Genomic DNA, 15,183 nt, shown 5'->3' on the forward strand with positions numbered 1-15,183 from the left:
GCTTCAGGCCTGGTTTCAGTACCAAGACGGCTTTGGTCGCCTTGGTGGATGACCTCCGCAGGGAGCTGGACAGGGGGAGTGTGACCCTGCTGGTTCTCTTGGATATCTCAGCAGCTTTCAATACCATCGACCATGGTATCCTTCTGGGACGTCTCTCTGGGATGGGCCTTGGGGGTGCTGTTTTGCAGTGGCTTCAGTCCTTCCTGGAGGGGCGTTCCTAGATGGTGAAGCTGGGGGACACCTGCTCGGACCCCTGGCCATTGTCCTGTGGGGTCCCGCAAGGTTCTATTCTGTCCCCCATGCTTTTCAATATCTACATGAAACCGCTGGGCGAGGTCATCCGGGGTTTTGGAGTTCGGTGCCATCTCTGCGCGGATGACGCCCAACTCTATTACTCTTTTCCACCTAAATCCAAGGAAGCCCCTCAGATACTGGATCAGTGTCTGGCCGCTGTGTTGGCCTGGATGAGGGTGAACAAGCTGAGACTTAATCCTGATAAGACAGAGGTCCTCCAGGTCAGTCGCAAGTCTGATCGGGGTATTGGGTGGCAACCTGTGCTTGACGGGGTCGCACTCCCCCTGAAGGCGCAGGTCCGTAGCTTGGGGGTCCTCCTGGATTCGGGGCTGACTCTTGAGGCTCAGGTGTCGGCCGTGGCCGGGAGGGCCTTTGCACAATTAAAAGTTGTGCACCAGCTGCGACCATACCTCGAGAAGTCTGATCTGACCATGGTGGTCCATGCCTTAGTTACCTCTAGACTGGACTATTGCAATGCGCTCTACGTGGGGCTGCCTTTGAAGACGGCTCGGAAATTCCAACTAGTACAACGCTCGGCAGCCAGGTTTCTAACTGGAGCAAATTACAGGGCACGTTCAACACCTCTGTTTAAGGAGATCCACTGGCTGCCATTTACCTTCTGAGCCCAATTCAAGGTGCAGGTTCTTACCTACAAAGCCCTAAACGGTTTGGGACCCGCCTACCTTAGAGACCGCATTTCCCCCTACGAACCCGCACGATCTCTTCGCTCGTCGGGGGAGGCCCTTCTCTCACTTCCACCACCCTTGCAGGCGTGGTTGGTGGGGACGAGAGAGAGGGCCTTCTCTGTCGTGGCCCCCCAGCTTTGGAACTTGCTCCCTAGGGAGATTAGGCTGGCCCCCACCCTCCTCTCCTTCCGGAAATACCTGAAAACCTGGTTTTTCCGGAAAGCCTTTGATGAGTGAATTCTGTTGGTTCAAGTTGTCTGCCTACATAATAATAGACCCACTGATTCGCCTTCTTATTGTCATTATTGTCATTTCTAGTACTTTAATGACTATGTCAATTACGTAACTACCTCCCCCGATTTGACACATTCGCCCTTTGGCCTAGACTTGTGTTTTATATCTGTTTTTAACGCTTTTTCCTGCAATATTGTTTTTATGATGGTTTTACTGATATTGTTGATTTATTGTTGTAAATTTATGTGTTTTGATTTGTTTTTATATTGTGATGTTGGGCAAGGCCCCATGTGAGCCGCCCCGAGTCCCTACGGGGAGATGAGGCGGGATACAAGAATAAAATTATTATTATTATTATTATTATTATTATTATTATTATTATTATTATTATTATTCTGCCAACCTAGCAGTTTGAAAACATGAAAATATGAGTAGATTAATAGGTACTGCTCTGGTGGGAAGATAACGGTGATCCATGCAGTCATGCCGGCCACATGACCTTGGAGGTGTCTATGGACAAGATACAGCCTTGTCCTTTCTCATTCAGAAGCAGTGGCTTTGGCCATGAGCTACGAGTCACATGAAAAGCAGCTGTTCTGGATCTTTTGCTCTCTCATGTGATGGCTTGGGTCACTTACTTGCCCACGTTGGCCAGCTCTCAACTGGCTCTTGAGCCGCTGATCTATTCTTAGACTGACCGCCTTAAAGATTAAAGGCTCTGCACTCTTGAGGCATCAAGGAAAAGGTCTTGAAATGTGCTCCCTGTGGTGCCACATGTTGACATGAGAGAGGGACAAAATAACCTTGCAAAAGTTTTGACAAATCCATCTGTTTGGCCTCAGAGAGAAAAAGAGAACAGCGGAGGGACCCTAAACATGATGATGATGCTAGAGCATGATGATGATGATGTTTATTTATACCCCACTTTTTAAGCCACTGAGTCTCCCAAGGAAGAGATAAGGTGGGGTATAATCATCCTCATCATCCTCAAAAGAGACTCATTATGAGAGGACAGAGTCATGTCAGGTATTGAATACCCTTCCTTCTAACACACTCTAAAGCATCTACACTGTTGAATTAATGCCGTTTGCAAACATTTGAACTGCTTGCCGTAATGCCAAGGAATCATGGGCACTGTAGTTTGGAGAGGCATTTGCACTCTTTGTCCCGAAAGGCTGGTAAAACAACAACTCCAGAACACTGTGCTATATGATTTGAGTATTCATTCCAACGGCATTCATCTACAGTCAAAACATAGCTGTTTAATGCACTGATTTTGCTCAATTTGCACATGGGCTTGAAATTTCATTTCAAATTGTAGAATTATAGAATTAGAAGAGACTTCCAAGGGTCATCCAGTCCAACCCCCTTTCTGCCATGCAGGAAAAGCACAATCAAAGCACCCCCGATAGATGGTCATCCAGTCTCTGTTTAAAAGTCTCCAAAGAAGGAGCCTCCGTCGGACTCTGAAGCAGAGAGTTCCACTGCTGAACAGCTCAGGAAGGAAGTACTTCCTAATGTTCAGGTGGAATGGCTTTATCTGATCTTAAATCACAAGCTCCAAATGATTAGTAGAATGTTACTCTTTTACTATGATCTTTCTTGCGACTTATAGTCCTGAATGGATTGTTATGCAATGATTCATAACAAATTGTGATCTACAGGAATTAAATAAAAGCAGAATTGTGCCTTTCAGGTGCTGAGTTGGCCAGAACATTTTTTTGTCTCCTTCCACACACCTGGACCTTTTGGATAAAAAACAACAGAAGAAAAAAATCATGATCTAGATTTCTAGCAAAACAATTAACCACGAAAGTTGGGGTGTTTAATGCTCTTGAGCACCAGAGTTTGGCAACGCAGCCTCTCTCTTGTAAGAATACAACTCCCAGTATCCCCAGGCCGCAGGGCATTCTGGAAACTGTAATCCCCCAAAGTAACTTTTCCAGCTGCATCTGAAAAGCCTTTCTCCCAACTTGACGCTCAAACATCCGTTCCAACTATTGTCTTTCTCAAACATTTCCTATCCATTTGGAAGAGGAGGAGGAAAACTATGATGGGTCTCCAGAAACATTTGCAAACAGGATGAACCAAGTCACAGATGCTTCCTAAAAATATTAAAGCCCCACAAGAATCGACAACTTGGATGTAAATATTTTCCCAAAGATGAACTCGTCAGGCATCAGATGTTGAAACAGGGATGATTTTCGAGGCTTGCCTTTCTGAGTCTGGGACCCTTTCAGTGTTTTCATAAAAACGCTGCAAAGATTATATGAAAATAATTGTGTGTTGTTTTCTTTTAATGGGCAATTTTCTCATGGTCAACAGTGCCAACAAACTATTTGATCTGATCACAGGATCATAGAATCACAGAGCTTGAGGGAACCGCAAGGGTCATCCAGTTCAACCCATTCTCTGATGCAGGAAGACACAATCAAAACCCTCCCGACAGATGGCCATCCAGCCTCTGCCAGAGAGGGAGACACCAGCATCCTGTGAGGCAGCATATTCCATTGATACTCCTGGAGGTTTCTAAAGAGGGAGATTTACCTTGTTTGCCTGAAGGAGACTCAAACCATATGTTTATGTATGTACTGGGATGTGTGCAATGTAAGTCGGATTGAATTCGTTAAATTCGTACTTACGACATGATATACAATACGTGTCAAAAACTTAAGGATTGAAATTTACCCAATATTTTTTGTTTTAATTTTGCAAATCGTGGAAGCCTCCCAAAGTCAATTTCATGTTCAGTGCACGGAAGCAAAGCAAAGGCAAAAAGGCTGCCTTTCTTCTTTAAATTAAGGACAGGGAAGTAGCAGGGAGAGAGCAGAGTACTCTGGGAAAGAACAGAAAAAGGACAGAAATCTGGGAAATACAGTTTTAAAAATTCCCTAAAATCAGTAGATGTATGGATATTGCTAAAAGTTGGGGGGAATGATCCCATTATCTTGTGTCATTATATAGAAAATTCAAGGAGATGGCTCTTGTAGTTTTTTTTAATGTTGTTTATAAAACCTTTGAAAATTCCCCAAAAATCTATGGATGAGTGAAACTTTCTGAAACATGATGGGTTCACAGTAGTAAATGTGTTTTACCATTGTAGCAAGTTTCACCCCAATAGCTGTAAAAATGAGGGAGAAAGGAGCCCATGAAATTTCCTAATTTGCGCAATTCCTATAATGGAAAAGTTATGAAATTTCATTACTCTCATTATAGTAACAAAATTTTCACTAACGATATTTTAGAAACACTTTAAAAAATGAAACACCCCTCAATTTTGGAACTTTTTAATCAATCACACTGCCCTAGTATATGTATATGAGTGTGTCTATGTGTATATGTGTGTGTGTGTGTGTGTGTGTGTGTGTGTGTGTATAATATGTTTTGTGCTGTTGGTGGCCCACAACCCTTCATCCATGGAAAATGTGGCAAGATGACAGCACTTATGCATGTCATGGCAATTCAATAGCGATGCCCATCTTTTTGACGCCAACCCAATGGATCTAAGGCTGAAAAACAACAGGATATACAAACAAATAGTAGGATTTGAAAGTGGCGAAGGCCCTCCCGCTGCACAAAAGGTGACTCACTGTTTCTCAGTCCCACCTACCTCCCCTTTCGCAATGACAATGACAACAACTGGCACAGCTGTCAGGGCCAGTTTAGATAATGCCAGGCTAACACACTCGAAGTATATTTGCAGTCCACTTTCCTCTGAATATAGCTTTTTATATCTCTATGAAAGAAGCATTTCTTTATATAGGGCACTATGGACTCTATACACCACTCTTTTGAAGCGCTTTTGCGTTTCCTTCTCATGACAACATCCTACATTCTAATCCAGTTTGGAAAGCCTCATTCTCAAGCAGGGCTGAAATGGTAACTGAGGGCCCCGTTTACATGGTGGAATGAATGCAGTCTGACATCATTCGAAGTGCCATGGCTTTGTTTTTCCATTCTTAAAGGCAGACAAGCACCAGGGCACTGGTGTGTTGGCAACCCAACCCTTCAACCTGGGCCTGGCTTGGGGGGGAAGCCATTGGAGTCACAATCCTTATTTATCTTCGCTTGGGAGCTCTAAGGCATGGGAGACATTGGCAATCCAGGCCTTCAACTAGAGAAGCTGGCTTGGTTTAAAAACCCATTGAAGCTGAAGAGGAAGACCCACTGGCTTCACCCAATTGACTTGCATTGGACTTTGAATTATTAAAAGCAGAGGAGCATCAGGGTGGTGGTAAGTTGGCAACCCAGCCCATCAACTTAAGAACCTGGCTTCGCTAGAAACCCATTGGCATCCCTCCCCAGGCTCTCACTGGCTTTTGAATGCTTAAAGGCAGAGGAGTACCAGGGAGGCAGTGCGTTGGCAACCTAGCCCTTCAACTGGAGAACCTGGCTCAGCTAGAAACCCATTGCTGATCTTGTCTTCGAATGTGAATGCTTAAAACAGAGGAGCACCAACAAGGCAGTACGTTGGCAACCCATGCCTTCAACTGGAGAACCTGGGTTGGCTAAAAACCCATTGGAGCCACACTCCTGAGCTGTCTTAGCTTTTGAATGCTTAAAGGCAAAGGAGCACTGGGGAGGAGATACTTTGGCAACCCAACCTTCAACTGGAGAACCTGGCTTGGAGGGCGACTCATATGTTTTAGCTTGTGAATGCTTAAAAGCAAAAGAGCACTGGAGTGGTGATAGGTTGGCAACCCGACATTTCAACTGGAGAGAACCTAGATGAGGTAGAAACCCATTGGAGCCACACTACTTATCTGTCTTAGCTTGTGAATACTTAAAGGCAGAGGAGCACCGGGAGGAGATACGTTGGCAACTGTCCCTTCACATGGAGAATCTGGCTTGGACTGCGACCCATTGAAGTTGGCAATGCGGCCTTCAACTACAGTAGAGTCTCACTTATCCAAGCCTCGCTTATCCAAGGTTCTTATCCAAACCATTTTTGTAGTCAATGTTTTCAATAAATCGTGATATTTTGGTGCTAAATTCATAAATACAGAAATTACAACATAGCATTACTGCGTATTAAACTACTTTTTCTGTCAATTTTGTTGTATAACATGATGTTTTGGTGCTTAATTTGTAAAACCATAACCTAATTTGATGTTTAATAGGCTTTTCCTTAATCCCTCCTTATTATCCAAGATATTCGCTTATCCAAGCTTCTGCTGGCCCGTTTAGCTTAGATAAGTGAGACTCTACTGTATATGTATAAGGGAAGGCAAAGTTTTTCCCCTGACGTTAAGTCCAGTCGTGACCGACTCTGGGGGTTGGTGCTCATCTCCATTTCTAAGCCGAAGAGCCGGCGTTGTCCGTAGACACCTCCAAGGTCATGTGGCTGGCATGACTGCAAGGAGCGCTGTTACCTTCCCGCCGGAGCGGTACCTATTCATCTATTCATATTGGCATGTTTTCAAACTGCTAGGTTGGCAGGAGCTGGAGCTAACAGCAGGCGCTCACGCCGCTCCCGGGGTTTGAACCTGGGACCTTTCGGTCTCCAGCTCAGTGCTTTAACACACTTCGCCACCAGGGCTCCTTCTAGGCCTTCAACTAGCTTGGATTAAAACCCAATTGAAGCCCCCCATTTCTTGAACTGTCCTTGCGTCTGAAGGTTAAAAGCAGAGGAGCGGTACGTTGACAACCCAGGCTTCACCTGGGGAACCTGGCTCGGAACCAAACTCCTTATTCTGTCCTAGCTTGTGAATGCTCCAAGGCAGAGGAGCACCGCGAAGGCGGTACGTTGGCAACCGTCCCTTCACCTGGAGAATCTGGCTTGGACTGCGACCCATTGATGTTGGCAACCCGACCTTCAATTGGAGAACCTGGCTCGGAGGGCGACTTACTGGAGCCACACTCCTTATCTGTTTTAGTTTGTGAATGCTTAAAAGCAGAGGAGCACCAGAGTGGTGATACGTTGGCAACCCGACATTTCAACTGGAGAGAACCTAGATAGGGTAGAAACCCATTGGAGCCACACTACTTATCTGTCTTAGCTTGTGAATGCTTAAAGGCAGAGGAGCAACGCAGAGGCGGTACGTTGGCAACCGTCCCTTCACATGGAGAATCTGGCTTGGACTGCGACCCATTGACATTGGCAACGCGGCCTTCAACTAGCTTGGATTAAAACCCAATTGAAGCCCCCCACTCCTTGAACTGTCCTCGCGTCTGATTAAGAGCAGAGGAGCGGTACGTTGGCAACCCAGGCTTCACCTGGGGAACCTGGCTCGGCTAGAAACCCACTGGAGTCAAACTCCTTATCCTGTCCTGGCTTCAAGGCAGAGGAGCACCGCAGAGGCGGTACGTTGGCAACCTGGGCGCGGGGCTGCGTCTCACCTGAGGACGCGGAAGAGGAGGCAGGCGACGAGGGCGGCGCTGGCGGCACAGGCCCCGACCACGGCGGCCTTGAGGGCGGGCAGGTCCCGCAGCAGAGCCGAGACCGGGCTGAGCCGGGCGCCGGCTCCGGAGTCGCTCCGGTTTCCCGCGGGAGGAGGCTCCGAGAAGGCCGGGCGGGCGTCGGCGGTGGCGTTGGAGGGCACGGGGGGCACCGCCGCCGAGGAGGACGCGGGGAGGAGGAGGAAGGAGAAGAGGAGGAGGACGGAGGAGAGCATCCTGGCCCCGAGGAGGAAGGAGAGCGAGCGCACCGGGAGGGACGGCGGCGGCTGCTCCTGCCTCCGCTTCGGCTCCGGATCAGAGACGCAGGAGGAGGAGCCCGAGGGGAGGAGCCAGGGCTGCGTCTGCACCGGGGGCTTGAAGCAGTTCGACACCACTTGGGCTGCTAAAGCAGGCTCTTAGCCAGAAACACCACACCATACTTACAGAGCGCACCTTGGACATACAATGAGTAGCCAACCAGGGGAATCTGCTGAACCATCTTAGGTGCCTCTTCTTATCCACAGCAAATGGATGATCGCCTGGCTGGACAGCAGTACGTGTGAAAAAGATTATTATTATTATTATTATTATTATTATATCCTGGGGTGGCTTACATGGGCAGGCAACAAGCAATATAAAACTCAACAATAAAAACAAATCATAAACAAATAAAATCACATATATAAAATAAGCACACTTTGATAAAAAAAAAAACTGGGTTGGCTCCTAAAAGGGGTAGTGGGCCAGAAAAGTGCAAATAGTTTTGTACGGTACAGATTAAGAAAGAGGTAGGCACCAGGAACTATTATCCCATTAAGGTGCTGGAGGAGGCATACACCTAAAGACTATATACAGCTAAGGAGTAAAATACTAAAAAAAAAAATAGAATGGACAAGAGGGCAATCCCAAACTAAGGACATCAGTTGCCAAAAGCCTGTTGGAAGAGCCAAGTTTGATGTGTGATGTGGATGCTAAGAAAGCCAATGGGATTCTGGCCTGCATCAATAGGGGAATAGTGTCTAGATCCAGGGAAGTCATGCTCCCCCTCTATTCTATTCTGCCTTGGTCAGACCACACCTGGAATCACACTGTGTCCAATTCTGGGCACCGCAGTTGAAGGGAGATGTTGACTCTAAGCTGGAAAGCGTCCAGAGGACGGCAACTAAAATGATCAAAGGTCTGGAGAACAAGCCCTATGAGGAGCGGCTTAAAGAACTGGGCATGTTTAGCCTGCAGAAGAGAAGGCTGAGAGGAGACATGATAGCCATATACAAATATGTGAGGGGAAGTCATAGGGAGGAGGGAGCAAGCTTGTTTTCTGCTGCCCTGCAGACTAGGACGCAGAACACTGGCTTCAAACTACAGGAAAGGAGATTCCACCTGAACATCAGGAAGAACTTCCTCACTGTGAGGGCTATTCGGAAGTGGAACTCTCTCCCCCGGACTGTGGTGGAAGCTCCTTCTTTGGAGGCTTTTAAGCAGAGGCTGAATGGCCATCTGTCGGGGGTGCTTTGAATGCGATTTCTTGCTTCTTGGCAGGGGGTTGGACTGGATGGCCCATGAGGTCTCTTCCAACTCTACGATTCTATGATTCTATGAAATATATATCCTGGCAATGATGTTCAAGGATTTTGCACTAACTGAGCTTTCACTTGGTCATCAGAAATTATCTTGTTCACATAGTCCAATGACACATCTTCTTGCCTTTGCTCCTGTTCCATTGTTTCTTTTGCATCTTGGGTTAGATCAGTGGTTCTCAACCTGGGCTTCACAGATGTTTTTGGCCTTCAACTCCCAGGAATCCTAACAGCTGGTAAACTGCCTGGGATTTCTGGGAGTTGTAGGCCAAAAACATCTGGGGACCCCAGGTTGAGAACTACTGGATTAGATGAACCAATGGGAGACACCTAAGTTTCACCTCAGTTATAATAATAATATAATAAAAATGGATATGAGTAGCTCAATAGGTACCGCTTCGGCAGGAAAGTAACTGCTCTCCATGCAGTCATACAGCAGTGAGTCCAGGATCCAGGACCTGTGCCTTCAGAGGGAATGTGACCCCGTCCAGCACAGGTTTTGCAATACAAAAGAACTCCCTAGTTTTAATATAGTCGTATAATATAATATTATATATAGTATTATATATAATATTATATATAGTATTATATATAATATATTATATAATATAGGAGCCTCTGGTGGCTCAGTATGTTAAAGCGCTGAGCTGCTGAACTTGCAGACCGAAAGGTCCCAGGTTCAAACCTAGGGAGTGGAGTGAGCGCCCGCTGTTAGCCCCAGCTCCTGCCAACCTAGCAGTTCGAAAACATGCAAATGTGAGTAGATCAATAGGTACCGCTCTGGCGGGAAGGTAAAGGCGTTCCATGCAGTCATGCCCATGGCCACATGACCTTGGAGGTGTCTACGGACAACGTCGGCTCTTCGGCTTAGAAATGGAGATGAGCACCAACCCCCAGAGTCAGACATGATTGGACTTGACGTCAGGGTAAATCTTTACCTTATGTATATATACTTGTATAATATAATATACAAGTATATAGTCATATAATATAATATATTGTATGTATATATACTTTTAAACCAGCCTGAGTCCCCTTCGGGGTGAGAAGGGCGGGATATAAATGTTGCAAATAAATAAGTAATAAATAATGAAAATTACATTAAAACTAGGGAGTTATTTTTCAAACACCCTGTATGGGGTTGGAATGGTTGGCTCTTGTGGTCTCTCCCAACTCTATGATCATACAAGCATATATAGCAGTATATTATTATTATTATTATTATTATTATTATTATTATTATTATTGGAGCTCTCGGTGGCACAGCAGGTTAAACCGCTGAGCTGCTGAATTTGCTTACTGAAAGGTGGGCGGTTCGAATCCAGGAAGTGGAGTGAGCTTTCACTGCCAGCCTAGCAGTTTGAAAAGATGCAAATGTGAGTAGATCAATAGGTGGGAAGGTGACAGCGCTCCATGCAGTCATGTCAGTGGCTACATGACCTTGGAGACATCTACAGACAACGCCGGCTCTTCGACTTAGAAATGGAGATGAGCACCAACCCCCAGAGTCGGACACAACTAGATTTAATGTCAGGGGAAAACCTTTGCATTTACCTAGCCAGTTCATTTTGTTGACAAGAGATCTTGCATTAATTAGACAAACACTCGGAATGGCAGGCTTGTATGGTAAACTACTCAGTCTTGTAAGAATGCCAGCTTGACAAACCCTCATTCTTCTGCCTTTCCAACCTCCAGCAGGAATAGTGATCCAAGGCTGCCCTGGAATCCTAGCAGCCTCCGCTGGTACATTGTAAAATGTATAACATTGTATGTAATAGCTTTTTCACATCTTTCACAATTTGTATCAAAACTTGCCGATTGTAGAACCTCCTTGCTTCAGAAGATGTGCTCAAGAGAAGCAGGAACACACAAAAAAGCACAGGAACACACGCAAGACAAGGGAAGAAGTACCCAGCCGCAGCAGCTTATCACTTTCCATGCCAAAGCATCCTGGTTGTACCCAAATAGCAATCCCCATCATCCCATTGCATTGAGACATGGCACTTCCAAGGCACTGTCACTTCCAAGGCACACATCTACACCCACCATTTGATACAGTTTGAAACTGGTGTTGAATAAAGTGGTTATTACTGTGCAAATGATTGCACGGGAACCTGCTTGGAAGCCATAATGAGGATGACAACAAAGCACATGAAGGGCTTTCTTTTGCACACTTTCCTTGGGATTTGTTGCCCAGCCTTCCGCAGTTGGAAGCCCACTTCAAACCACATTAAATATCACTATGTTACATGATTTTTTCCTAGGTTATAAATGCCATTTCCCAATTGTTTCCATCATAAACAAACATGGGAAAAGTTCATTAAACTGCCAAAACTTTGTTCTTGTGGGAGGGACATCCTGCTATAGCACTTTTTGCGATAGTTCTGAATGAATATCTCATCGAGTCTCAACCAATTCAACCTAGTTTGTGCCAAAAAAAAAATGAAGTTTCTGGAGTTGAACAACTACTTTCAAAGTAAGGACCACACAATTAAACAGGAATAACACTTTCAAACCAGGAACAGATTTTTTTAAAAAAAATTGTTGCATAATGTAAGTGGAAATGGGACCTAAGCTGACCCATCAACTTGGAGCAGTTTGATCCCACTTTTACTGCATTTTCCTCATTCTATGGGATCTTAGAGTGCATCTACACTATCTGATTGTTGCACCTTTGGCACCACTTAAGCAGTCATGGCTCAGCAGCGCACTCCAATGCTTTCAGTTGTGCAAACCATGTTGGCGATGTGGCTTCGTTTGGATATAAACAAAGGTCATCTCTTAAGATAGCTCTCTTGGCCAATAACAACATTGGCTGTTGCTCAAGGTGAAATGGAGTGGAACAACTAAAAAAAGGAAAGTAGTTTAGAAGGGAAGGGAGAACAAGAGGAGATCAGGAGACTCCAAAACAAATCTGGGAAGTATATAGTCTATCCAGCTCCTCTTTGGGTCTGTCAACACTGTAGAATTATCACAGTTTTACTATGATTTTAGCCTTCCCTGCCAAAGAGTACAGACTACAACTCCCACACTTCCATAGCATTAAATTGATGTCAAACGGCATTCATTCTACAATGTAGATCCACTGATTTTGGGAATGAGTTTAAAACATTCGTCAAAAAGCTTCAGGAAATGAAAGTGCGACTGCTGTTTGTACTGTTTAATTTCTACTGTACTTTAGCAAGCATTTCCAATGTGCCATTTCAGAGACATGTCTGTAATCCATGGTTTTGGATTTGTGGTTTTCAATATTTTTCACTGTTTTATAATTTATTTATTTCGTATCAGAAACATTGCATGAATTAGTATAACATAATAAAAATAGAAGGAGCACAAGCGGCTAAATAACTTTAGAGCAACCGCATTGTCTGTAGCCTCAAGCAATTCTTCCTCTGTACATGAGGCAGGACATTGCGGACAAGCATATAGATGTGGAGTTGTTTATTCTGCTCCACACTCGCACAAAGTGGAGAATTCTTTTAGGTCGTGCCATTTTGCCAGGTTGTCTTTTGATCTGCCCACTCCACTTCTGAGTCTAATAATTATTATACAATGTTTACACTATGTAACATGCTTTTTCTTCCTGGATTATAAATGTCATTTCCTAATTGGTTCTATCATAAAAAAACATGGGAAAAGTTGGTTTGTTGTGAGTTTTCGACCCTGTATGGCCATGTTCCAGAAGCATTCTCTCCTAACGTTTCACCCACATCTATGGCAGGCACCCTCAGAGGTTGAGTGGTCTGTTGGAAACCTCTGAAGATGCCTGTCATAGATGTGGGTGAAACATCAGGAGAGAATGCTTCTGGAACATGGCCATACTGCCTGGAAAACTCACAACAACCCAGTGATTCTGGCCATGAAAACCTTAGACAACACATGGGAAAAGTTGATTAAACTGCAAAAATGTTGTTTTTGCAGGACATCCTGCAACACATTTTGCTCTAGTTTTTCAATGAATATTTCACTCAGTCTCAACCAACTCAATCTAGTTTGTGGCAGCCACAAAAATGAAGTTTCTGGAGTAGAACAACTACTTTGAAAGGAAGTACTGCACAACTCTTTCAAACCAGGAAAAAGATTTTTTTTCAAATTTTGTTACATCTTATTATTGTTGTTACTCTATGTCAGTTGTTAGCTGCACGGATTTCTTGCAAGGAAGGAGGGACGAAAATCAAAATGGCTTGGGGGGGATATGAGTCTTGAACCAGGTCCTTTAGCAATTGCACATGTCCTTGGCATATTTTGGAGAAGCTGAGAGTAGAATCCATTTGCCACAAACCAGAAGAACCAGTTTGAGGACTAGTTCTTTTTTTTTAAGGAAACAATGACACATGCATTTTGTCTGGTGGCCTCATGTTCAGCCACGTCTCTGCTTCAAATGTCAAAGCTGCCGCCACCGCTACCATCGCCCAGTGCAATACCCAGCGTCCTTTGATGAGACAGATGAGATATAACAAATATAATAAATACAAACAAGTGGGAACATATCCAGAGGGGTTTGATCAAAGGTCTGGAAACCAAACCTTTGTGAGGAACAGCTTAGGGAGTGAAACATCAGGAGAGAATGCTTCTGGAGAAGCATTAGCCTGGAGAAGAAAAACAAAAGCTGTACTTCAATATCCAAAGTGATGTCAAGCAGAAGATGGAGTACACTTGGATAGAACACAAAACAATGCTTTCAAATGACAAGGATTGAGTTTCTACATTTGAGGTTCACCCATATCCATTCTATAATATGGAAGCAGACTGGATTTGTACTTTTTGAGGAGCCACCCGGTGTATTAAGAATGATAACAAATGGGTTGCTGTGAGTTTTTTGGGCTGTATGGCCATGCTCCAGTAGCATTCTCTCCTGACATTTCTCCTGCATCTATGGCCATATAGCCTGAAAAAAACTCACAGCAACTCAGTGATTCTGTCCATAATAATAAAATAATAATTTTTTATTTGTATTCCACCCTATCTCCCCAAGGGACCATGAAAGCCTTCGACAATGCAATGATAATAAATGCCATTTGGCATCACTTTAACCATCATGGCTCAAACCTATGGAATCCTAGGTCAAAGCGCAATGGTGTCTCGTCAAACTACAACTCTCATGGTTCCATAGCTTTGGGCTAAGGCAGTTCAAGTGGTGTCAAACTACATTCATTCTGCAATGTTGCTGCACCAGTAGACACCAGTAGGAAGAATTTCTCGGTGATTTAATTGTTTGTCTTTGAAGGCCTTTAAGCAGAAGCATTGGTGAGCAGCATTTGAGCGTGAGCCAAATGAGATGTCCCCTGGAGTCCCTTCCAACTCTATAGGTCTTAAGTGTTTGGCCCACTTTTCCTGTCCCACATCCCCATATGATCTTCAAGGTATACGGTGAAGCACTGGTGTTTTGGACTTCAACTCCCAGATATCCCTGCCTGCTTACCGGCTGTTAGGAATTGTGGAAGTTGAAGTCCAAAACATCTGGAAGGTTGAAGTTTTCCCATGCCTGCTCTAGAGCCAGGACGCAACTAAGCAATGGAGGCACTCGCCCCATGAAATTGACACAGTTTACGTAAGACACGTCACGTCTTTCATCTATTCTGATTGGCCCAACAGGCATAGCTCACAGGGAAATCCTGTGCAAGAACACGGTAGCCTCACCGTGTGATCCTGAATAGAGCAGAAGGAGTCACAACCGACAGCTACATGGTCTGGCTCTTTTGAAAAAATCATGGCAGTGGAGCCTTTGCCATCACGGGTGTCTGAAGAACCCAAACAAGCCAAAGAAGGCAAAGTCAAACGTTGAAAATGAATCTATGCACAAGTCTAATACCTAATCCCTGGATGTACAAAGGAGCATCGCGAAGAGGCACTGCCTTCTGCTGGGAGAAACTGCAATTACACCAGACTTTCATATTGTAAAATTATTGTGCTGTGATGCCACCTAACTCACCTATTAAAACCTGGGATGTGTTGTTTAGAAGCCTTTATGTCACAGGAGGCACTGGCCTGAAAAAGCATTGATTGATATAGTT

The 15,183-nt window shown here is 44.7% G+C and overlaps 1 protein-coding gene across 1 annotated transcript in view; it reads right to left on the minus strand.

The window, feature by feature from the left end:
- fam174b (family with sequence similarity 174 member B) overlaps nucleotides 1–15,183 on the minus strand; it is a 42,098-nt gene that overhangs the window by 6,649 nt on the left and 20,266 nt on the right. Inside the window, exon 2 of the mRNA XM_003226576.4 lies at nucleotides 7,554–8,007. Coding sequence (XP_003226624.2) covers nucleotides 7,554–8,007 — 454 coding nt within the window. The remainder of the gene's footprint in view (nucleotides 1–7,553; nucleotides 8,008–15,183) is intronic.

This window comes from Anolis carolinensis, unplaced genomic scaffold (assembly GCF_035594765.1).
Source record: "Anolis carolinensis isolate JA03-04 unplaced genomic scaffold, rAnoCar3.1.pri scaffold_11, whole genome shotgun sequence".
Classification (NCBI taxonomy): Eukaryota; Metazoa; Chordata; class Lepidosauria; order Squamata; family Dactyloidae; genus Anolis; species Anolis carolinensis.